The sequence below is a fragment of the Chaetodon trifascialis genome, chromosome 24 (assembly GCF_039877785.1).
Source record: "Chaetodon trifascialis isolate fChaTrf1 chromosome 24, fChaTrf1.hap1, whole genome shotgun sequence".
NCBI lineage: Eukaryota > Metazoa > Chordata > Actinopteri > Chaetodontiformes > Chaetodontidae > Chaetodon > Chaetodon trifascialis.
In genome coordinates, this window is record NC_092079.1 from 8,990,505 (window position 1) to 9,013,821 (window position 23,317).

Genomic DNA, 23,317 nt, shown 5'->3' on the forward strand with positions numbered 1-23,317 from the left:
TAAAACCTGTTTAATACATATCAAACCTGGGAATGTACAACATATAATTATAAAAGTCACTTACACTCTGACAAGTTTCACCAAACTCTCGTGGGACCTCCTGAAGACCACACAGCTCACCACACTGTTGCTGACCTTCAAACAGAGTTAAAATGACTGCAAAACTTTTCGCATTTCTGTTAACAAGGTACAATAGCACATTGTGTGTTATGCTAACATTAACATGCTAATAACGACACAAAATATCGCCAAAACTTCAAGACGTGAATTCCAGAAGCGCCTGTATGAAACCATCCCGTTAAAATATGAACACATAACGTCCTTCACGTATTTGTACAGAAATATTTTACAACATGTGTGTATTTACCTGCTACTTTACATATTCACAGCATCATCCACCAGGCAAATTTCCATCTTGTTCGCGCGTGAGAACAGGAAGCGAGACCGTGACGCACTTGCTGGAGTAACAATATTATGCTGCCACCTTGTGACCTAAATCCGCCATAGCAAGTCAAAATGTGGCGACCCACTCACAAATCTGCCTCACATTTTATTCAGACTTAATGTTAGACTGGAAAAACAAAGAACATATTCATTGATATCTAAACAACTCTGTGGAAAAGTACATCTGATTAGATGCAGTTTCAGTCTTGTTATTATGACCATCAGCATTATTATTATGCCCTAACACACACTATCTGGCTGCCTTCATATTTGAGCAGTATGAAAAAGGCTGGAGCTGCAGTTTATTGTGCTGATTATTACTGTTGTTTAAACTTACTAGGTGTTCCTCACTGCAGCTGTTCAATATATTCACCCCTTTAACTGAAATACAGTTTTTAACTGTTAATTTTAGTGATTTTCTCTGATTTTTCGGATCAAAAACCTTGATCTGGATTTCTCCAGTTTCTCCATTAATGTTTAAACGGGAGGGAAATTCACTTTGAAACCTTTCGACGCGGAAGCTTTTGCACAATCCAACAGAGGTCACCATGCATGAGATGCAGTGCAGTCACTTCCTGAACGTCTCGGTAGACTTCCATAATAAAATACACCAAGACTCGTTGATCCTGAGAGAAAATGAATTCCTGCCAATATGTTTTTTAAAAACTGGTTAGCAGGATGGAAAGATTTCACATATGAGCTATTATTTGTACTTTACTTCAGTCAATTTGCTGCTTTTCCACACACGTTAAAGCAGTTTGTGCCTGGAGCCACTAGAGGGCGCTCCGCCTCTACAGATCTGTGATGTCAGTTTGTCGCGCAGAGAGTAGTTAGGAGCCAAAAACAACGAAGAAGATGATGGCGGAAGAGGAGGAGAAATCAACTGAACGTGCGTATTCAAAAGCTGTTTATTATTGATGATGCATCGATTTGTAAACTGTATCAAGGTCAAGCTATTTGAACTATTTTACAATTTATTTATTTATTTATTTCACAAAAATCATTGTAGTGAGGTGAAAAAGTGGAGAAAGTGGAAATACTAAAATAACAAGCACCTCAAAGTTGTACTGAAGTAGTGCAATAAATATACTTTCTTATACTTTCACTGTGCATTCAAAGCAACCTCAGTGTATAAAATGAAAAGAGAAATTATCTTTAATTTCACATAATTTCCATTTATTTTACAACTCTTTATGACAATAGACAAATCTTTTAAACATTCAACGATGACTGTTGACAGTTTTAAGACAATTAAGCTTGTATGAAAGGTGACATTTGGATCTGGAATCTGCCACTAACTATAGAGACTTTGTGGCCGATTGTATCGCACACTGTGACACTAACTGACCACAGAGGTCAAGAAGAAGGTCAAGATTATGGACAGAAAAGACCCAGGATGCACGCAGTCTTCATGAGTTTTAATAAAACACTCCTGTCCATTCACAAAACATCATGTTACTCTGCTATAAAAAAGGTGACACCTGTTGTTATTTCCTGTGTATCTTGTTCATGTCCTTCCCCCATCTTATCATCACCATATCTCCATCACAGCCTGAACATCCTGTTCCTGTTTCTACTCGTCCGGTTCGTGGGCTCCGTACCCGAGCCGGTCCGCGGAGGGAAAATGAGCCCAGAAGGTCCTTGCCAGGTCTTCGATTCGTTCGTAGCCGCCGTGTTTCCTCAAGTCCTCCACCCATCCGAAGAAGTCAGAGGAGGTCATGGCCCAGTTTGGTATGTCACGCTTCTGTCTTCCTTCTGCAAAACAAGTGAGGTGAGGAGACCTGAAGTGGATTTAAAGGGACATTCAGTCTGTCAGACAGCCACTCCGAGTTTAGAAGATATTTTTCCTCATCTTGCACCTATTTTATATCAGTTTATCTGAGGTAACAGGAGATCCTCCACATAAGCTCCTTTTGTCCACTGACATTTGAGTCTGTAATGTTCAGAAAGATCATCACCTTCACCTGCATCAACCGCGTCCTCGTCTGCACCTGAAAGACATCATCAGAAAGCTTTGTATTTCATGGTCATCGTATGTAGCGATGGTGAAGGTATTACTTTGAACATAATGAAGCGTGCAGAATATTTCATGGTGTCTTGGCGAGACTGGTGAAAAAGTTTTAAATCTCTCATTTAGTTCGTTTGTTTTCAGCTTTGAACATTTGCACCAAAAGTTAAAAATGACTAAAATTCAAAACATGTTTTTCTGTTCACTGTCACTATTGTAACTCACATATAGAGCCTGAAAATTAGCTGCTGCTGATTAAACATTGAACTCAGAGGAGAAATCACTCTCTGCTTTGCGTTTTTGGAGGTTTTCACTGAAACATGAAGCAGAGAGTTGAGAGGAAACGGTTTGTTTTCACGCTGCTTCGTCATCTTCAGCACAAATCCCCACAAAATGACACCCAGGTGAGAAAAACCGACCAGAGCTCTTTGTCTTCTCCATTATTTCTGAGCGCTGAAGAATCTGCCTGATCTGTCTGACTCACCTTCATATATTAATGTGACCTCACAGCTTTATGAGCTGCTTTATTAACGTTATAGTCTCCATTTCCCCTTGGTTTGGCCTGTCAGGCCTTCAGTTACCTGCAGGAAGCAGCAGCAGGAGGACAGACAGCAGGATGAGGACGCTCAACAGGAGACGCTTTGTCATGTTTCGGGTGGACTGAAGACGACACACAAACAGACACACACTCTTTGACATTTTGACTCAGTCAGTCTCACTTTCTGCTTCACATTATAATGACATATTTTCATGTTTATCTCTCCTGTTACAGCAACATGTCGCCTCATCGTCATTTCACAAAACTTTATTGTTCACATGACGTTTCTCTTTACAGCATCATCAGTGTTAAAATGGCAAGAAGATGGGAAGATCGTAGATGTTATAAAACACCTTTTCACCACCTTTTCTAAACTAATTCTCAGGAAAAAAAATGTCTTATCAGATATGATCAGTAAAGTTTTGAGGAGAAACTGACTAAAGAATTATCTCTGTTATACATTTCACACTGTTTAACTATATTCTAACAAGGACACCAAGCTCATGTCTGATAGATAGATAGATAGATAGATAGATAGATAGATAGATAGATAGATAGATAGATAGATAGATAGATAGATAGATAGATAGATAGATAGATAGATAGATAGATAGATAGATAGAATACATTGTACATATTTCTTCATCAAATTACCAAAAATAAAATGTCTTTGTCACCTCATGAAGTGAAGTTATCCAGGAAAAGACGCGTACCTGATCTGCGGATCTGGATCTGTAGAGCTGTACGGGAGGATTCGGCGGTGCTTTCGGCTTCGTCTGCAGACACAAAGTGCTTTTCTGTGTTCAGCTTTGCGAGTTTTTAGGGGGTTTTTCTTCTCACACCTCCACATGACCTCCGGCCTCTGACCTTTACTGCATGAATGGACGTCTTTGTGAGAGCTTTTCTGGTCTAGTCTCAGCTGTACCAATATCCCTGCACATATACCGAAGGCTGTCTAACGTCGTGATATTATTCATATTAATTATCAGCACTTATAAACAAAGACATGATCTCTATGTTTAATCTGTCTGTGGCCCCAAACATCACAGGCTTGAATGTCCATCCAGCTCAGTCATGAAAAACAGTTTGCTGGGCTCATTCAAAGAGATTATTCACAGTACGTCCTGCTTCTATAGATCATGTTAAGACGCCCCCGTGAGGTCAACTTATAACCCAACAGTGAAAATCAAGTTGAAATAGTTAACTAGCAATTTTAGCTTGTTGCTAAAGTTGTTTGTTCTGCTGTGGAAGGTTCTGCTTGATGAAGCGTTACAGCATTACTGAGTCCAATGAGTTACCTCAACATGACTGCACATAAAGAAGACTGAACCCAGCAAGTACAGCAGCAAGTAAAATGTGTGTTTCGAAGGCAATAAACACAATAAAACTGATTTCCCTCATATCATAATACTTCCATAAAGAATGTTGGTAGAGATCAGTCATTAGTTTGTGGTCACTTTACTTTTATTAAAAGCACCATAAAAACACAACTTATACTGAAACAATAAAGGCTTAAAAACTGTTTTTTCTTACATTCTGCAGATACAAGATGAGGTGAATATATAAGGTGAATATATAAGGTGAGATTAGTGTCGGAAAACATTAAGGGTTGAAGTTAAGTATTTAAAGCATAAATGGTTGTATAAAAACAGAAAAAAACAGGATTTTATGATTTGAAAATAAGATTTGGATGTCTGAAATGATTAACCAGGTGCCAGAAGCTGAAGTTCACTCAGTCTGAATCATTGTGTGCAAAGATCATTGATGAATTTCCTGCAATAACCTGAATTATTTCTGGCACTGTGACCCTCAGCTGCTCTGTTCAGTAGGGACACAGAGACACCGAGGAACCAGACCTGAACCAGAACCCAAAGCCAGGATAAAGAGGTTCGGTGAATGTGGTGCTGAAGGTGTGGAGGTGGATCAGTGTGTCACAGGAGACGCTGTAGAAGGACAGAGTGCCAGCAGGACAGTCCACATACACTCCTACTCTGTGAGAGACAGAGGAGGAGGAGATGGATGTTCTGCTGTTATTGTGACAGGCAAAGAAACGATCAGCTTCCTCGGAGCAGATCAGACTCCAGGACTGGTCGTTCCATCCAAACACACAGTCATTCCTGTATCCTCTCCTTGGGATTCCTCTGTAAGCCACCGCTATATCGACTCTTCCTCTCCACTCAACCTCCCAGTAGCAGCGGCCAGTCAGACCAGTTTGACACAGCAGCTGATGGCACTGGTCAAACCTGTCTGGATGATCGGGATACGACTCATCCACGTCCACTTGTGTCACCCTACTGTTGTTGTCAGACAGTTTGATGTTTCTGTTCACTGTGTTTGTGTCCAGTTTGAGTTCACAGGAATCTGATGGAGAGAAGAGGACAGCAGACAGTTATTGATCTACCACCTGCTCATTGATCGACAGTTTGATGAAGATGCTTGGATGTGTCCTGCTTCATTTTCATCAGTCCAATTGAAAACATACTCACACTTCATCAGGCCTGGTTTCAACCACTGGGCTCCAGCAGGATCCACCCTGAGAGGAGGAGGAAGGTCAGAGCAGCAAATCCTCTTTCAGCATGCAGACATGGACGTTACATTACTCTCATAACAAGTACACAATATGTGCATCCAGCCTGCTAACTAAAACCATAGCTGGTTTGGACATCCTCTGTCTTCTTGTCCTCTCTTCTTCCTCCTCTCTTCACTCATAACTCTGTCTGTTCGTTTGTCCAATTGAACCAGGCCTCCCAACACTGACCCATCCACAGCAGAGACCAGAGTCTCTCTGTCCTCTCCTGTGTGAGCCCGACTCCTCCAGCTCCACCTGCTCCACCTGGGATCACCTACACCACCTGCATCCAGCAGCAACATCTGGCTAAGACTTGTCCTGCATGAACGCTGCTTACACTGCAGGAAACCGCTGCAGCAGGCCTCTTCGTACCTGAGAGTCTCCAGCCTCCTGTGTGGATTCTCCTTCCCAGGGGACAGCAGCTTCATTCCTGAGTCTCCTGGATGATTGTAGCTCAGGTCCAGCTCTCTCAGATGGGAGGGGTTGGAGGTCAGAGCTGAGGCCAGAGAAGCACAGCCTTCCTCTGTGATCAGACAGCCTGACAGCCTGCAAACAAAGTCATTTTCTGAGTCTGCCAAAGTTTAGTTCAAGGTCTTTTGACAAAACTTGTTATTAGACACAATTCTACACAGGTGAGCTGTTCATGCTCTAATGTTATATTTTAAATGGTCATGTTGGATGGGACATTGTATCCTGACATGAGAGTTTCCAGTGTACAGCGTGGACTCTTTAATCCATCTGACAGCCGCTTCACGCCTGAATCCTGCAGGTTGTTGTCACTCAGGTCCAGCTCTCTCAGACTGGACAACTGGGAGCTGATGACTGAGGACAGAGCTTCAGCACTTCTCCCTGAGAGGTTACAGCCACTCAGTCTGCAGAGGAAATAACGAACAAGAAGACAAGTGACAGATGATTCACAATACATGCAATCAGTCTGTGAGTTTCCTGGGCTGCTAAAGCAGTGCTGTAAAGGTGAGAAAGATGCTCCATCAATATTTAATTACTCATCCAAACTACTTCACACTTGACACTGCACTTAGTTGGGTCATCAACAATACACCCACCAAGTGTCAAGCTGATCAGATTGGTGACTAATCGTGGCTGAATCAGGAATAAACAGACATCCAGTAATCAAAGGCAGATTATATCAAAACAGAAATGAGATCCTTCATTGAAGCCAGAGTTCACATTTCATCCTGTACAGCAAATTAATTAAGACAACTGATAAGATAATGGTTAAATAAAAGGTATGTCGACAGTCTGGAAGGAAAAGTTCTTCAGTTAAAACAAACAAAATGTGTGCTGACCTGAGAGTTTCCAGTGCACAGTGTGGACTCTCCAGTCGATCAAACAGCAGCTTCACGCCTGAATCCTGCAGGTTGTTGTTACTCAGGTCCAGCTCTCTCAGACTGGACGACTGGGAGCTGAGAGCTGAGGACAGAGCTTCAGCACTTCTCTCTGTCAGGTTACAGCCACTCAGTCTGCAGAGGGAATAATGAACAAGAAGACAAATAACGTGTGTTAAAATGTGAGGTTCCACATCATATGACAGCGACGGCATCTTGGAAAAGAGCGATACTGTTTATTAGAGTCATGGGAAGCATTAATTCTGAAAGGCTAAGTTTGAGTCAAGACTCCAGTTGTTGGATTTCTGAGTTGAAAGAAATATGTCAATGCTTTAACAGCAAACAGTAACTTGGTGAGACCTGAGACTTTCCAGTGCACAGGGTGGACTCTCCAGTCGATCAAACAGCAGCTTCATGCCTGAATCCTGCAGGTTGTTGTTACTCAGGTCCAGCTCTCTCAGACTGGACGACTGGGAGCTGAGAGCTGAGGACAGAGCTTCAGCACTTCTTCCTTTGAGGTTACAGTCACTCAGCCTGCAGAGGAAATAACGAACAAGAAGACAAATTGTCAAGTCAAACATCAAATAAACTGCACTTAGGCTTCGACACTCCCTGTTCAATCCTAAACATGACAATAACAATAATTAATTTCACAGCTTGCAGTTGTACATCACCTTCTGTGTGCATGTGAAAATAATCGCATGGATGCATATGACTTTCTGTACTGTGACATGAGAGAGACTGTTTGAATTAAATGGATGTCAAAACTTATAGAAATGACAAGACAAGCAGTAGCTTGATGTGACCTGAGAGTTTCCAGTGTACAGTGTGGACTCTTCAGTCCATCTGAGAGCTGCTTCACGCCTGAATCCTGCAGGTTGTTGTTACTCAGGTCCAGCTCTCTCAGACTGGACAACTGGGAGCTGATGACTGAGGACAGAGCCTCACAGCTTCTCTCTGAGAGGTTACAGCCACTCAGTCTGCAGAGACAGCAGAAGTTATTGATTTATTCTCCTGTTAAAAGATTGCACAGAATTTACTGATGAATAAATCCCACTTACAGAGCTTTCCTGGAGGCTTTGACCACTGGCAGCAGTCTCAGAAGAGCCTCCTCTGAAGCAGAGAATTTCTTCAGGTCAAACACATCCAGATCTTTTTCTGATGACAGTAAGATGAAGACCAGAGCTGACCACTGAGCAGGAGACAGTTTATCTGTGGAGAGTTTTCCTGAACTCAGGGACTGTTGGATCTGATTCACTAGAGAACGATCATTCAGTTCATTCAGACAGTGGAACAGGTTGATGCTTTGCTCTGCAGAGAGAGTCTCCTCCAGCTTCTTCTTGATGTAATTGACCGTTACCTGACTGGTTTTTGAGCCACTTCCTGTCTGTGGTCTGCTGACACAAAGAGGAATTCCTCTTTGTGTCAGCAGACCTCGGAGGAGAGTCTCATTGGTCTGCAGTGAAAGACCCAGGAGGAATCGGAGGAACAAGTCCAAGTGTCCATTTGGACTCTGCAAAGCCTTGTCAAGAGCATTCTGGTGGAGATATGTGAGCTCAGGTTTGTCTCTGTAGAATTTAGAAAACCAGAGAACAACTTTAGATACAGATGACAGCAGATTGACTCCAGACTTGATGAAGGTCAGATGGACATGAAGAGCAGCCAGAAACTCCTGAACACTCAGATGGACGAAGCAGAACACCTTTTTCTGGTACAGACCTTTCTCCTTTTTAAAGATCTGTGTGAACACTCCTGAGTACACTGAGGCTGCTCTGATATCGATGCCACACTCTGTCAGGTCTGATTCGTAGAAGACCAGGTTTCCTTCTTGCAGCTGCTCAAAAGCCAGTTTTCCCAGAGACTCAATCATCTTCCTGCTCTCTGCAGTCCAGTGTGGATCTGACCCATCTCCTCCATCATACTTGATGTTCTTTACTTTGGACTGAACCACCAGGAAGTGGATGTACATCTCAGTCAGGGTCTTGGGCAGCTCTCTTTCCTCTCTGGTCTTCAACAAATCCTCCAGAACTGTAGCAGTGATCCAGCAGAAGACCGGGATGTGGCACATGATGTGGAGGCTTCGTGATGTCTTGATGTGGGAGATGATTCTTCTGGCCTGCTCCTCATCTCTGAACCTCTTCCTGAAGTACTCCTCCTTCTGTTCATCAGTGAACCCTCTGACCTCTGTCACCATGTCAACACACTCGGGAGGGATCTGATTGGCTGCTGCAGGTCGTGTGGTTATCCAGAGGAGAGCAGAGGGAAGCAGTTTCCTCCTGATGAGGTTCGTCAGCAGCACATCCACTGAGGTGGACTCTGTAACATCAGTCAGGATCTCGTTGTTGTGGAAGTCCAGAGGAAGTCGACACTCATCCAGACCATCAAAGATGAACAAAACCTGGAACTCTTCAAACCTGCAGATTCCTGCTTCTTTGGTTTCAGGAAAGTAGTGATGAACAAGTTCCACCAAGCTGTACTTCTCCTTCAGCATATTCAGCTCTCTGAAAGTGAATGGAAACATGAACTGTATGTCCTGGTGGGCTTTGTCTTCAGCCCAGTCCAGAGTGAACTTCTGTGTTAAAACCGTCTTCCCAATGCCAGCCACTCCCTTCGTCATCACTGTTCTGATTGGTTCATCTCGTCCAGGTGAGGCTTTAAAGATGTCTTCTTGTCTGATTGTGGTTTCTGGTCCGTGTGGTTTCCTGGATGCTGTTTCAATCTGTCTGACCTCGTGTTCATCATTGACCTGTCCAGTCCCTCCCTCTGTGATGAAGAGCTCTGTGTAGATCTGATTCAGGAGGGTTGGGTTTCCTGCTTTAGCGATCCCCTCAAACACACACTGGAACTTCTCCTTCATGTTAGATTTATGTTTACGTTGGTTAAATGCAGTAAGATGTTCTGAATGAATACACAAAATACGATATCAGGAAGTGATTTGTGAAGTACGTGACAATGTAGTTACCCTTACTGACTGACTGACTGACTGACTGACTGACTGACTGACTGACTGACTGGACATATAAACACATTTTCCTCCATCTGTTGAGACATCAGTGAATGTCCTATTTATGCAGCGTGTTAAATCTTTACAGAGAAATCCACTTACTGCTCTGCAGACGCTCAGCCAGCTCCTCCTGCTTCATTCTCCTCAGGAAGTGCAGCGTGATCTTCAGAAATGCCTCTCTGCTGCTCCTCCTCTGCTCTGCATCCTCACCGAACGACACCTCCTCACCCTCCCCCTGACTCTCTGGGTATTCTGGGTAATCTGAACTCAGAGCCTTCTGGATCTTTTTCAGCTCTATCGTCACAAAAGTGACAATGTTCTCCTCCAGCAGCTGGAACAGAATATTACATAAACACCAAACATCAGATCTATGTTGGATAGAATGGATGTAAAGGTAGCTGTTGCACATGTTCAGACCATAAATATGGAGTCCAGATGTGTTCGATGCTGCTGGGCAGACTGGTTGCTGGGAACCTCTGAGCTCTCCAGGTCAACTCTGTGGAGGAATCACTGAATTAGATATTTTCCACTGACATTAAAGTGTTGTTCGTACTGCGTTGGTTCACCAGCTTGTCTTGTTTAGCCCTTCCAGGTCTTATTAACCCCTATGATGCTGTGGACAGCATCACACAGCTCACACGAGCTAATTGGATGCTACCTGTCCAGTGCACATAGGTAGTGAGTAGCAATAAACTTGTAGCAGGTGAAGTGAGTGATACACTGGAAAGCTAAAGAGAAAACGAGAGATTACTGGATGAAACCAAAGCTAAGGGTCAAGCTACGACTTCTCTGGGCTACACAAAGGTGAACAGGTACAGGTGTTGTTCACAGAAGTTGTTCTGGCTGTTTCTTTCATACTTGTGCAGCATGTTCTGCTGTCACATGACTGAAAACCAGAAAATGTCGATTTGATGGAGGAACTCGGCGGAATCAGGGTTAGCCTTTGCCAGCATCTGATAGCTTCGCTAAAATCCCTGATTTTACTTGTGCAGTCATCGATCAGAACGTGCGTGCGGAGAAAATGTGAAGAATGATGCTGAAAACAAACATAGAGTTTAAAAAAACCCCTCTGGGTAAATCTGGAATATTTTAATGTTATTCACAGCTTACTTCTGTGCATCAGTAGGTTGTTCTCCTTCAAAACTATGAAAGCGATCCATTGAGCTTTCACTCCTGAAGGACACACAGCTGGGTTCAGGTCCAGGTTCAGCAGAGTCTGCGGTGTGCTGCTGCTCTGGGCTTCAACACAACACACACACAGCTTCAAGTGTGAATAACCAGTGATTTGAGTGCTGTGACACGGGGCAGAGTCCTGGACAGTTAGAGATGCTCATCTCACCTCTGAGCATTGGTCTGGCCATCATCTTCCCCACACAGAGTGGTTTTAGAGTGGAGGACTCCCTCCTCTCTGTCCTCACACTGATTCATGCTGCTGAACTCACATCAGCTCACACACACTTTGATCTGGAAACACAAATCATTCATCTGCACATCAGCTGAAATCATCCTTTCCATCATGTCTCCCCCCACAATATCAAAAGTTTCCTGCCAGTGATTGGCTGTCTTCTGTTCCCTGTCAGTGTCAGCTGACCGCAGACAGCTGAGTGAGGCAGAGCTGCTGTAGTTCTTCTAACAGAAGACTAGATGGCGCCATAAAGCTACAGTGAAGTGAATACCAGCTGGCACACACACCTGATGCATGGAGCAACGTTTAAATTCACTGACACACACCGAGCTTCGGATTCTTTAATGTTCAGTAAATTCAGCACAATTGAAGGTTTCTCTATGGCCTTATAGAGAAACCTTCAATTTTTCTGTTATGTTGCTCTGCTTATACAGAAAACCACCTGTGTTGGCTTTTAAACAGGACGCCTAGGCACAGTCTCAAACGCGTTCTAATGCGCTTTCAAACATTTTCTTGGGTTACTTACAGGGGATGAATTGTTGGTTGAAGGTCCAGGTTGGTTTGCAGCAGGTCGAGTGAATGTGTGCGAGTGTGCGTTCGTATAAACAATGAGACAAATAAACTTCACATGCATGTATCAAAAATGCAAATGCAATGCAAATTGACTCGTTCAAAACCGTCAAACAAAAAATAAGGATGAAACGCATTAAACTCATACGAGTGTCGAGCGAGCGGTTGAAAACTATTTCTGCTCGGCGTCCCTCCGCCCTCCGCACCTGTGAGTACTGAGACGTGCGTCGATGATGTCAGCTTAACTCAAAAAGCAAAGCTTTGTAGTTCTTTACAACAACCTGCGTTATATCTGTCAGAATGAATGTGGCAGCAATGCATATTATATTATCTCTGAGGTCATTAGAATGGCTCCTTTAACAGTTTTATTATTCTATTATTGTATCACTGATGTGTAACGAGTACTTTCATTTTTGTAGTTGGTAGTGGAGCCAGTTTTAACTGTTGTGTAGACTTGTAGTTTAATGGACTGACTATTTGTTTTTTGTTTAAATTCTTCATATAAAAGTAACAGAATGTAATGAAATAAAAGGTAAAATATGTACACAGTAGAAAGATAAAGAAGCAGAAATATTCAACTAAAGTACAAATCTTTCCAGATTGTACTTTGTTACAGTTTCTGAATAAATTAGTTGATTTCCACCAAGTTGCACAAGTAGACACATTGTAGTTCAAATGGAGAAAAAGATGCAACACTTGTTTCTTTTGTAAAGTGACACAGTCACATATTGAATTAAAGAATAAAAGCTCCTCACCGCCCTCTGAATGCTCCTTCCTGCTGTCTCTGCATCAACTATTGAGGACCAACTTTCTCTGTTTCTACTCTTAATGAACAGTGAACAATGAAGGCTCAGATCGTTGCTGTTTCTAGTGAAGCAAAGCTAACGTAAGCTCATGTTAACAAGTGAAACATTTCAAAGTTGTCACATTACCTTCAGCTGGAGGTTGAGATGGAGAAAACAATCTGTGCCACAAAGTCCACAGAGAGTGAAACTAAACCCTCAGAGAGGTGTGAGAGAGGTAAAAATTAATCAGATCTATCAACCGCCAATGAAGTCACTTTGAACAAAGTTCTTGTTTAATGGGAGCATATAAAGATAAAAAAGTTAATATATTTTTCAAATATAAGTTTTCATCAAACACAACTGAAAAAGTGAAACAATCCTACTGTCCAATGTACATGTTGTGACTCTAAAGAGACTCAAAGCTTTTATTTTTTTATTGTATTCTGACACTTTGAAAACAAAAACATGTTAAACTACACATTAGATTGCTTGTGTGACTTTACATTGTTAGGGAAGCTTCCCAGCATGCACCACGGCAAACAAACTCATGGATCTCACTGATGAGCGTTCATGCATTGTTGATGCTGTTGCTGTGTTTTACATGTGGTCTTACAATCTACTACATAATCAGCAGTCTTATGTTATTCTCATATAGTTTGGTGCTTTTCCATCCCATAATCCCCTGCTTCAGTGTCTCTGGAACATCAGGAGGAGACATGGCCTCCTTCCTTTGGAGCATAATAATGATAATACACTAAAGTTTACTACTTTTTGACATGAGAGGGAGTAACTGCTTGAAGGCTAATGATGATTACATGCAAATATTACTGTAACACAAGTACTAATACTGCGTTTTCCCTTCCCTTTATTTTTCCTCATTAAAATGCCTCATTTGCTATAAACATGCAGTAATCAGTGTTTGCACTGTGAATCAGAGACCTCTGGTGACAAGATTTCGTTTGGCTCAGCATCAAGTCAACAAACATCCAACACTTGAAAACAGACTGAGGTTTGGTTTCAAACAGTTTTATGTTTCGACTTCAGTCGTAATTTCTGTTAGTTCTCGTGTGTTTCCTCGTCTGTGTTATATAATTTTCTTTATGCAGATTAGAGTGTGTCATGGCGGAGATGTGATTGGTCAATGGCTGGATTGGCTGTTTCCGGAGGTGCCAGCTAAAGGATCCAAGACGGGGGTCGGCGGTGGGACGGTAGACGGCGTTCAGCATCTCCCTCTTCTCCCAACTGGCCACACGTTTTCTAGTAGGGGTGGGCTGCCAGTTTTGTTAACTTATTGTTTTCTCTTGTGTTGCGTAGTCAGGGAGGTTAGTTTCATGTCTTTTGGTTCTTTTATTTTGGTAGAATCCTCCTCAGTTAGAATTGTTTGTGGTTTTGGCAAAACCTGAAGCCATTATTGTCTGGAACCTTCAGTTCATTCATTTTCTGTTGTAAATAAATATTATAATCACTGGTGAAACTTGCTCTGGATCTGTGGCTACTTGGGACTTGGGGAAGATGGGGGGCTCTTTTCCTGTTGTGCCTGTGCACCCCTAGGCCAGGCGTAACATTTATCTTCTCTCAGTAGAAATGCAGCAGTCTTGCATGTGAGTGAGGCTTTCAGCTAAGAATTGTCCAAATATTTAGCAGATCTTTGAGATCTAATTAAATAAAACAAAGTTAAACTGATGATTTCTCTGCAAAGGCGGAGACAAGTTTTGCCTTTTGTTGAAAATATGAAAAAAAAAAAAAAAATGCAATATTTTCCACTTCATATGAACAGCTGCTTGACGAATCCCATAAAACTCTGGAGCAAAAGTCTGAATTCATATGTGACTGCTCTTTCAAGCCTTCTCCAATCTCGGCTTGGACTCAAAAATGCTCAAAGTGAGCGAACTTACTGGTTTCTAAGAAGCTGGCGTTCTGCAGATTTTAAGTTTCCACCTGACAAAGACGAACCTGCTTTTATTGATTTATTGTAGTGCCTTGTTGTTTGCCATGTCTTTGATTTTCCAGTCCAACTGGTTTCAGTGAAGTGGAAACGGGCACCTCCCTGTTTTCTTCAGTTGAGTGCTGCACCAATAAGGAGTCCAAATAAAGACAGAGACAAACACCATCAGCAGAAATGTTCAGCACCAGCACAGGTATGACCCTCAGCTCATGTTTATTTTCTGCTGTTAAAATTTCTTCAACAAAATGTCCCATAATCATCTGTCATCTTCATTGGGCTCTTTATTCTGATTGATGCTCCAACAGACAAGCCCGCCTCCGGCTACGACCTGGGCCCCCTGCCAGGGGACCAGGAAGGTCATGGGGCCGGCGACAGGGAGCATGCATCTGGACGCACCTCTGGAAGAGGTGGAGGAGACGAGCAGCGTGGAGATTCTCACCATGGTGAAGGTGGTTATCAGAGAGATGATGGGCGTCGAGATGAGCACGACGAGCGGCAGAGGAGACGCAGCCCTGACCCTGATCAGGACCGCTACAGGGACAGACGCAGCCCCGCTCGCTATGATGACCATGACCAGGAACGTGACCACAGCCCTCAACACGGTAGGAAGCAGCGATGACAGCAGCTGCAGCGATGGAGATGACGGCCACGGCGGCCGTGGTAAAAAGCACAGGCGAAATCAGAAGCTCGGCCACTGGCAGGGTTGTGGACGTGGACGTGGACAGGGGCGAGGACACTGGTAGAAAGGTAAATACAGGTGGGCCACATCTGAGCGATGGGGACATCCTTGATGTGAAAATATGCATCAGAGAGTCACAGACTTTTTGTTCACTGTCAATAAAATCTGATAATAAAAACTGACGATAAAACCACCCACTTTCATCACTTTTACGAGATGCAAATTTCAGAAGAAGCACCATATAGCTGCAGCTTTTCCAGGCTCATTCAGCCACATGACACTTTTTTTAACAATTTTTGTCAAAATAGAGTAAAAATAAAACAAGATTTTGAATCACAAGAGTTTTTTTTATTTGTAATTTTACTATTGAGGTTTGGGATAGAGTGGCTGCTTGGAGAGAGGACCTGCCCATGAGCTGTGAGTGTCCCCACAGACATGATGCTGAAAGACAGGAGAGTTGGACACTTGTTAGGACCAGTTGTCCCAGACAGCTGCTTGATAATCCAAAGCAGAGCGGAGTGTATTGTCATTAGAGAGCTTACGTTTTTCTGCCAGCCTCGTTTACGCCTCCACCTCTTGTTTTGCTGTCCCTCTTGTGTGCCATAATCTTGGACAGGACGCTGCGAGTGCCTGTGTAAAATAAAGGGTTTATCTCTTGACCTTTAACAGCAAATAATCCCTCCCAACTCTAAAAACATCCAAAGTTGTCCGGCTTTCTGGGGAACTGGTTTCAGATGCACTGATTCCACGTGGACGTGTTGTCATTGGAAAACCTACCTGTTCTTGCGTCCACCTCTTCTTCGGCCCCGCCTTCCTCGGCGAGTCTTTCTTTTTGGTCTCTGCCACCCGGTGAGCGGGTATTTCAGCAGAAACGCAGGGATGTCCTTCTGGAGAGTTCGTCTCTTTCTCTCCGGGCTGCAGATGAGAAGAAAAACATGTTAAGCATCTTCTATTCAGTACAGAGTAAATCATTCACAGGGAGAGAATCTATAGTAACACCTACCTGTTTCCACGCATGTCAGTCACGTCGTCCTGCTTTCTTTTATTTGGACGACTGTTTAGTGCGTACCATGGACTCCCTGTTGAATCGCCACCAGAGGACCTGAAGCGCATCGTTTTTGGGTCGTCTTGCGTGGAGATGTCCCCCATGCCTGAGGCGGTCAGGTTGGCCATGAGCGATGTGAGCTCATTCACAGACTCACGATGCTGAAAGACAAAAGATTTGGACACTTGTTAGGACCATTTGTCATTTTCATCTTAAATAAAATAAATAAATAAATAAATAAATAAATAAATAAATAAATAAATAAATAAATAAATAAATAAATAAATAAATTAAGCCGAAATGTCTCTGCTTTACATGATGACATCAACAGGTAGATTTTGTCTTTGAGCAGAGCCTTGGCATGTATTTGTACTGCAACACAGACAAATCATCACTTTCAGCTTACTTTGCGCTTCCTCTGCCTCTTGGACATATTCCGCCATGTAGTAGTCGACATTCTGACAATGTGTCGTGAAATAGTCGTTTCCCTTTCTGCACGCAGCCAAGAGCCAAGACGAGAAGGGACGAACACAGCTCAGCAGTCCATATTTGTACTCTCCTGATGGATTTATGCTTCATTCTAGAACTGAACGTATGACCAGAATTCCATCAGTGGTTCCAAATGGTGACGTTTGCATTTGTAACTTTTCTAGCGCTTGAACTGTGTGCGTTAGGCCACAAACAGACATTTCAACCATTTATCCATCACTTTTCACTATTCTCACTCGGACATTTACGGTGTTTTGTTGGCCCGGTCATCAGATTGTGTGGATTCTGTCAGTCTGCAACATCAGCTGGCTTCCCCCTGTCACTCAGACACTATAATAATATTGTTTTGGGGCCCTTGCTGAAACAACTGATGGCATCAGTTGTCTTGGGCGGATCGTCCCACACAGCATCACACACAACCTCTTGTTTTTACAGAGATAAAATTGGCACACTAACACAATAACCTGTACATGTTACAGTTCACATGCAGTTGTCGCATATTGTACAGTGACACTCATTCAATTTCACGGAAAAACACGAAACAAACTACATGGGAAAGTCACTGCGACAATTAAGACTCATCATAGTTCGTCACTAACAAATTCGTCTAAAAATATTGGTTAATAATTTTGCTACCTCTTTAAATCTCCCTTCGGACTTAAAAAAAAAAAAAAAAAAAAAAAACCCTCCTCGCAGCCAATCATAAAGTCCTGAGCTCCGGGGACAGACTCATATCAGACAGTGTCACTGCGCGGACCTCTTCTTCTCTCCAGGATGCTCCTCTCACTCACCCTGGCCGTCTTCCTCTCTGCGGGCTTTTCCTTGGAGATGAACCAGACCTCCAAGCTGCTGGCGGAGAGCGGAGAGCAGTGCTCGGCCTGCGACTTCCGGGAGCACAGCAAGCAGATGAGGCTCCACAGCATCAAGTCGCAGATCCTCAGCATCCTGCGGCTCGAACAGGCTCCTAACATCAGCCGGGACATGATCCGCCAGCTGCTGCCCAAAGCGCCACCTCTGACGCAGCTTCTGGACCAGTACGACCCGCGGGTGGAGGAGGAGGACCGCGCCACCACGGAGACCATCATCACCATGGCCACCAAGCGTAACTAAACCAAACCAAAAAAACGCTTCACATGTACTTTTGTTTGTTCTGTACCTTCTCTGAAGGCCGTGCTGAAAGCGTGTAATGCGTGCGTAAATGTCGTGCGTAAAGTTTGTTTTCCAAGTAGCCGAAAACAGTTTTGGCGCAAACGACTTTGTGGGCCTCTAAACTGTAATTATTTGTATCCCACTGAGCAAAGATATAACTCGATGCTGGGCTTTAATCCAAAATACTGATAGCAGTCTGATTTTGGTCAGATGTTCGTACTTAAAATCCATAAATTAAACCTCTGCTCATCAAATCAAAAAATTAAAACTCAAATCTTTTCATTTCAATAATGACACGTGCTGAACTCTCATGTCAGTAGTGGGACAAGAATGATGGATGTGATCCAGCGACCGTTTGCGCTCTGCGTAAAAGTGTGCGTCCTCGTCTAATCAAAGCCACGCAGTCCAGTTTCAGTAAGGGACGATGTCTGGCTGTTGAGTGAATATATTGTTTCCTTCCAGCTATTTTTTTTTTGGTCATGTGAAACAATAGAGAAGTAGAAGGGCACAGACCTTCATCGGGGCCAATCCTCCATCCCTCTATGATACGAAAATGTGCACTTTACATCAAAACATGGTTGTGCCTTCCTGAAAACTCATCATCTCTACTGTGCAATTTATTATGTACTTCTTGTTACTGCAATGATGAAGCCACTGAGTGCTCCATAATGACCTCTTTCTGTATGAAGTTAGAGCAGCTATGTGTGTGTTTAGCAGAGAGTTCCTGGTCCCAGTGAATATGGTTTGTGATATGGAGTCATTGGCTTTGTACAATTGGCTGATTTGTCACCTTTGAACTTTACTGCCACCTGTTGGGTTGTATGATGTAAGGCATTTATTCTGTAAAAGCCGAAATGTTCTGTCTCGCGATGTAAACGAAAGTAATACCTGTAGCCACCCCTTGATTTGGATCTCTTCCAAGATTCAGTGGCTTCCTCTTTGACCCATGCTGCCATTCCACCAATATTATTCTGTTAATCTCAAAACAGCACACTTTTTCCACAACAAAACGTGAGTTTGGTGACACACAAACTGGTCTAAATGACTGGAAATCTGACAGTGGCATGAGTTTTGTCACGAGGCTGGTGCATGAAACAAGATCATTTTATAACTTCATGATTTCTTCCAGAGAATCCCATTGCCCAGGACGAGCTGTCCTCCTGTTGTCTGTTCAGCCTCAGTCCAAAGATCCAACCCAAGAACATCCTGCGCGCTCAGCTGTGGGTTCACCTGCGGCCGGCCAACATGGTCACCACCGTCTTCCTGCAGATCTCCCGCCTCAAACCCGGGAAGGAGGGAAACAACACCCGAGTCAGAGTCCGTTCCCTGAAGGTCGACACTGACGCCAGCGCCGGCTCCTGGCAGAGCATCGACATCAAGTCTCTGCTGCAGGCTTGGCTGCGTCAACCGGAGACCAACTACGGCATTGAGATCAATGCCTATGACTCCAAAGGAGAAGATCTGGCTGTCACGTCAGTGGAGCCTGGAGAGGAAGGACTGGTGAGTGCAACCAAAATATTAACATAAAATCTCAAAAGCACATGAACTGAACTGAAGATCTGGTTTTCAAGCGTTTGTTCTGGCAATTTCATCACAAAAGTTTGGCTTTTTTTGCTGCTGGTTGTTTGTGGTTGCACTTTCAGAATGTTTGCAATTATTTTCCAGCAACCGTTCATTGAAGTGAAGATCCTCGACAGCCCCAAGAGATCCCGCCGTGACTCGGGCCTCAACTGCGACGAGGAGTCTGCAGAAACCCGCTGCTGCCGCTACCCGCTCACTGTCGACTTTGAAGAATTCGGCTGGGACTGGATCATTGCACCCAAGCGTTACCGGGCCAACTACTGCTCGGGGGAATGCGAATTCATGCACCTGCAGCAGTACCCGCATGCACACCTGGTGAACAAGGCCAACCCACGGGGCACCGCAGGGCCGTGCTGCACACCCACCAAGATGTCACCCATCAACATGCTCTACTTCAACCGAAAGGAGCAGATCATCTACGGAAAGATCCCATCCATGGTGGTGGACCACTGTGGCTGCTCCTGAGGATGCCCAGGCTTCTGCAGGACATAGGCTCGATCGTAGAAGCTTTGTTTTCAACAAAGTGATGCAAAAATTCTGTATTTCGTTAAAAATCTAAACTTAGACCCAGTAGCATCCATCTACAAATGAGATGCGAGCAGACCATTCTTAAGTGTATAAACGGTTTAATCCACCAAGTGCACACAGGACGCCTTAAAAACTTGGCATTTCTGAAGCCTGCACTGCTACATTTCTGCAAAACTAAGCCTAACCAGATTAAATACCAAGTTTTCAGGGAGTCCCAGGTGCACAGAAAGTATCCAGGCAGAAAATAATGCAACGCTTATGTATTCATATGCATTGGTAAAAAGCAGATTCGTTAATGAAAACAAAACCTCATTTGTGGAAGCATCTACTCAATAACTAGATAGACAGACAGACAGACAGACAGACTCCTGCTGCTTCCTGTCTTATGAAATCGTGTCCTGATTTGAGCCTTGACCAGAACAAACGCTGCAGGGCATCTTCCATGTGCGCCTTTATTTTGAAAAACATGAACCTAGTGACTCCAAGCTGACAGATTGCCCTTCTGTCCCAAAGCTTGTTTGCAAACTCCTCACTGTGAATTGTTCTGAGGAGCATTGCAGTGATGTGTGAGAGAAACATGATTTTGTTGTCAGTTGTTCTTTGAGGTGGATTGTGTGGTATGTTGTAAGAATGCAAACTCAGTCAGTTTGTCAGCAGCTCTGATGGCTGCCCTGTCCTCATCTAATCAGCTGCTGGAGCCAGAAAATGTTCATTGTGAGTGAATGGATGGAGCTGAGTCGATGCGCATCACAACTGAAAGTGGTAAGCTGAGAGACCTGTCAGTCAAATCTTAAAGGCACCCCTGTGAGGTTGTCTCGTCAAGTTACCCCTTCCTTGAGGCCTAAAGCTTTAATGCATTTGCATGAAAGATTTTCAAAGATGATTTTTAATGTCTTCTTTCTTCTTCTAACTTGTTTTTGGCATTTTGCACTTTCTCTTCTTCGTGTTTTGTGTGCATATTTGAGGGGTAAAGAGTAACCTGACATCAGACTGAAAAACAGTATTTTGCTGCCCTGAAAGTGGCTAAAAGAGGTGGGATTGGTGCTTGTTGTTGCACCTGTAATCACACCTGATCGTGATGTCACAGTGTACTGACATGCACTGCTACATCACTGCAGCAGCATGAGAAGTTAAACCAATGGAGGTCACCCTGGTACAAGAAAGTGAAAATAAACGCACATCAATCATCGTGCACAGTCAGTTACCTGTTGTAGTCAGAGTATAGGACCATCTAGAGGATGTTAGAAGGACTGCAGCTAAAGGCTCATCTTAGCGTTCAGCTGTGGTGTGTGGTGGTTTAGTAAAAAACTTGTAATTCTATACAGCTGGGAAGCAATAATATTAATTTGCATGGCTTCACGCCAAAACCTGACCTCTGAACTCAAGCTGGACTCAAGCAAAAATCTAAAGAACAACAGAACCAGCCTTTAGAGGTGGTTTCAGATCTAAAAATCACCACTGACGGGTGAAATAGTGAAGAAATAGCCAGGGAGGTTTTGGATCCTCCAGCCAATTACAACGTGAGGGCAGGAACTGTGATCTCAGAGGGAGGTTTGATCTTGATTTGAAGCCGAGTGCAGATGTCCTGACTGTTGTTGTGCTTCACGGGGGTTTCTGACCCAAAAGTCTTTGTTTTGCTGTTGGAACAGAACGTCCACGAGTGACACAGGTTTGTGATTCTGCAGCGAACAAAATGTCCCATTTCCTGCAAACACGCCTCAGATCATGTCATGTTTTTGTTGTGTCATGATGTTCCTCTCTGCAACAGTTGTCTTTAGATAAGGCAGATTAATCCACCGGAGATTTGCATGGCTAAAAAGCAGAATTATTCCACTTCATGAAAAATTTAAATCTCAGTAAAATGACTTAATATCATATGTTAAGCTGCTTTTATGCAGACAGCTCTGAGATTATCTTCCATGCACATTTATGTCTTTGAAGGCACCAACAATTTAGCAGCAGTTCCTGCATTAACAGGCGACTATAATGTCACATCATCACTAATAAAGACCAAACTGTTGGAGTCACATTGTTCAGTGTGATTGCAAAAATATTTTAAACTTGATTCTCTTAGAAAATATTGCTGAAATGGACTGAAACCAGTGGTTGTATGGACTGGAAACTGGTCAACAGGAATATACAGTATGTAAGTGCAAGTATTACACAAGGATGGTCCTTTAAAAAGTAGATATTTGTTTCCCTGATTATCCTCCATCTCTTTGAAATCTGCTGCACACAAGTCCAGCGTTTCTGGTTAAGTCCTTCAAATATATATTGAAAGATATTTATTTCTGTCACCAGGTGGGGCTAACACACATTGTTTCCAAATTGAGGGACTGCACTCTGAACAAAAACAGGTAAACAATTGTAAATGCTGCAAGAGTTGATGCCACCTGTGTGTTTTAGATATTTGTAACTGTCTAAAGGCAGATTTTTGTGCACTCTGTATTTGTATTTGATCAATCATGAATGTACTATAAATGTCCACATGTTGACAAATACTGTGAAGTGTTGAAGTATGTGAGGAGAGGGTCCAAAAACAGCTGCACATGACTCATATATATGCATGAATAACAGAGTTATCACATATTTTGTCATGCTTCGATGAGCAAACTAACAGGCTTGGATGTGTTGGTTGGTAACAATTGGTAAATTGTTCAGATCTTTTTTCTGTATTGTTGATTAACATTTTTTTTGTGTGTGTGTGCTGCTCAACCAAATATTCATGTTTTCTGAACCACGTTAAATAACAAGACACAGTAGTCCCTAAAGCAGTGCTTCCACCCTCATATGCTTTGTGACCCTTCAAAATAAAGCAATGTCTGCTTGTGATCCCTCATCACAATTGTGATATTTTCACCTCTACACGTTTCAGATTGTGTTATATAAGGTTTATAAAGCTTTAGGAACAATTGGTAACACAAATAAATATTAACAAATATAGCGGGAATAAAAATGTGCATTGTTTTAAGCAGTATTCAGTTCTTCCTCTTTTCTAGCCTATTGATAATCTTGTTTTTGCAAAAGCCTTAGAATCATCTTTGAGGTTGGAAATCGCTGTGTATAGAAAGGATATTATTGTTTTTGTTATTGGTTTAAGTGTTTTGTTTTGTTTTGTTTTGTTTTGTTTTGTTTTGTTTTGTTTTGTTTTGTTTTGTTTTGTTTTGTTTCGTTTTGTTTTGTTTTGTTTTTAATGGCTTATTTTCCAGTCACGTATTTAGTTATATGTTAT

General features: G+C 42.9%; 3 protein-coding genes and 1 pseudogene across 3 annotated transcripts; 1 reads left to right on the plus strand and 3 right to left on the minus strand.

Annotated features, from left to right (window-relative positions):
- Nucleotides 1–2,017: 2,017 nt before the first annotated feature.
- Nucleotides 2,018–3,755, minus strand: LOC139328063 (otospiralin-like). Its single transcript, XM_070958177.1, has 4 exons — nucleotides 3,704–3,755; nucleotides 3,034–3,112; nucleotides 2,403–2,435; nucleotides 2,018–2,199 (listed from the first exon to the last, which is right to left on the minus strand). The coding sequence occupies exons 2-4, from the start codon at nucleotides 3,098–3,100 to the stop codon at nucleotides 2,018–2,020; spliced, it is 282 nt and encodes a 93-aa protein (XP_070814278.1). The 5' UTR covers nucleotides 3,101–3,112; nucleotides 3,704–3,755.
- Nucleotides 3,756–4,435: 680 nt separating this feature from the next.
- Nucleotides 4,436–10,384, minus strand: LOC139327820 (NLR family CARD domain-containing protein 3-like). Its single transcript, XM_070957821.1, has 9 exons — nucleotides 10,327–10,384; nucleotides 10,012–10,240; nucleotides 7,967–9,803; nucleotides 7,712–7,885; nucleotides 7,266–7,439; nucleotides 6,867–7,040; nucleotides 5,932–6,431; nucleotides 5,477–5,523; nucleotides 4,436–5,351 (listed from the first exon to the last, which is right to left on the minus strand). The coding sequence occupies exons 1-7, from the start codon at nucleotides 10,327–10,329 to the stop codon at nucleotides 6,221–6,223; spliced, it is 2,802 nt and encodes a 933-aa protein (XP_070813922.1). The 5' UTR covers nucleotides 10,330–10,384; the 3' UTR covers nucleotides 4,436–5,351; nucleotides 5,477–5,523; nucleotides 5,932–6,220.
- LOC139328064 (stonustoxin subunit alpha-like) lies at nucleotides 4,723–6,204 on the minus strand (annotated as a pseudogene).
- Nucleotides 10,385–17,564: 7,180 nt separating the features above from the next.
- Nucleotides 17,565–22,950, plus strand: LOC139327822 (growth/differentiation factor 8-like). Its single transcript, XM_070957824.1, has 3 exons — nucleotides 17,565–17,929; nucleotides 19,106–19,476; nucleotides 19,642–22,950. Exons 1-3 carry the CDS (start codon nucleotides 17,602–17,604, stop codon nucleotides 20,020–20,022), a joined length of 1,080 nt encoding a protein of 359 aa, XP_070813925.1. The 5' UTR covers nucleotides 17,565–17,601; the 3' UTR covers nucleotides 20,023–22,950.
- The last annotated feature ends 367 nt before the right edge of the window (nucleotides 22,951–23,317 follow it).

Bases quoted from the DNA above. Each gene is read 5' to 3' on its own strand.
- LOC139328063 (XM_070958177.1), bottom strand. From the start codon at position 3,100: ATGACAAAGCGTCTCCTGTTGAGCGTCCTCATCCTGCTGTCTGTCCTC. The intron at 2,436-3,033 runs GTAACTGAAGGC...GATGTCTTTCAG, and splicing joins CCTGCTGCTGCTTCCTGCAG to GTGCAGACGAGGACGCGGTT. The intron at 2,200-2,402 runs GTGATGATCTTT...CTTGTTTTGCAG, and splicing joins CGCGGTTGATGCAGGTGAAG to AAGGAAGACAGAAGCGTGAC.
- LOC139327820 (XM_070957821.1), bottom strand. The intron at 7,440-7,711 runs GTCACATCAAGC...TTTCCTCTGCAG, and splicing joins TGTACACTGGAAACTCTCAG to GCTGAGTGACTGTAACCTCA. The intron at 7,041-7,265 runs GTCTCACCAAGT...TTCCCTCTGCAG, and splicing joins TGTGCACTGGAAAGTCTCAG to ACTGAGTGGCTGTAACCTGA.
- LOC139327822 (XM_070957824.1), top strand. From the start codon at position 17,602: ATGCTCCTCTCACTCACCCTGGCCGTCTTCCTCTCTGCGGGCTTTTCC. The intron at 17,930-19,105 runs GTAACTAAACCA...GATTTCTTCCAG, and splicing joins CATCACCATGGCCACCAAGC to AGAATCCCATTGCCCAGGAC. The intron at 19,477-19,641 runs GTGAGTGCAACC...ATTATTTTCCAG, and splicing joins AGCCTGGAGAGGAAGGACTG to CAACCGTTCATTGAAGTGAA.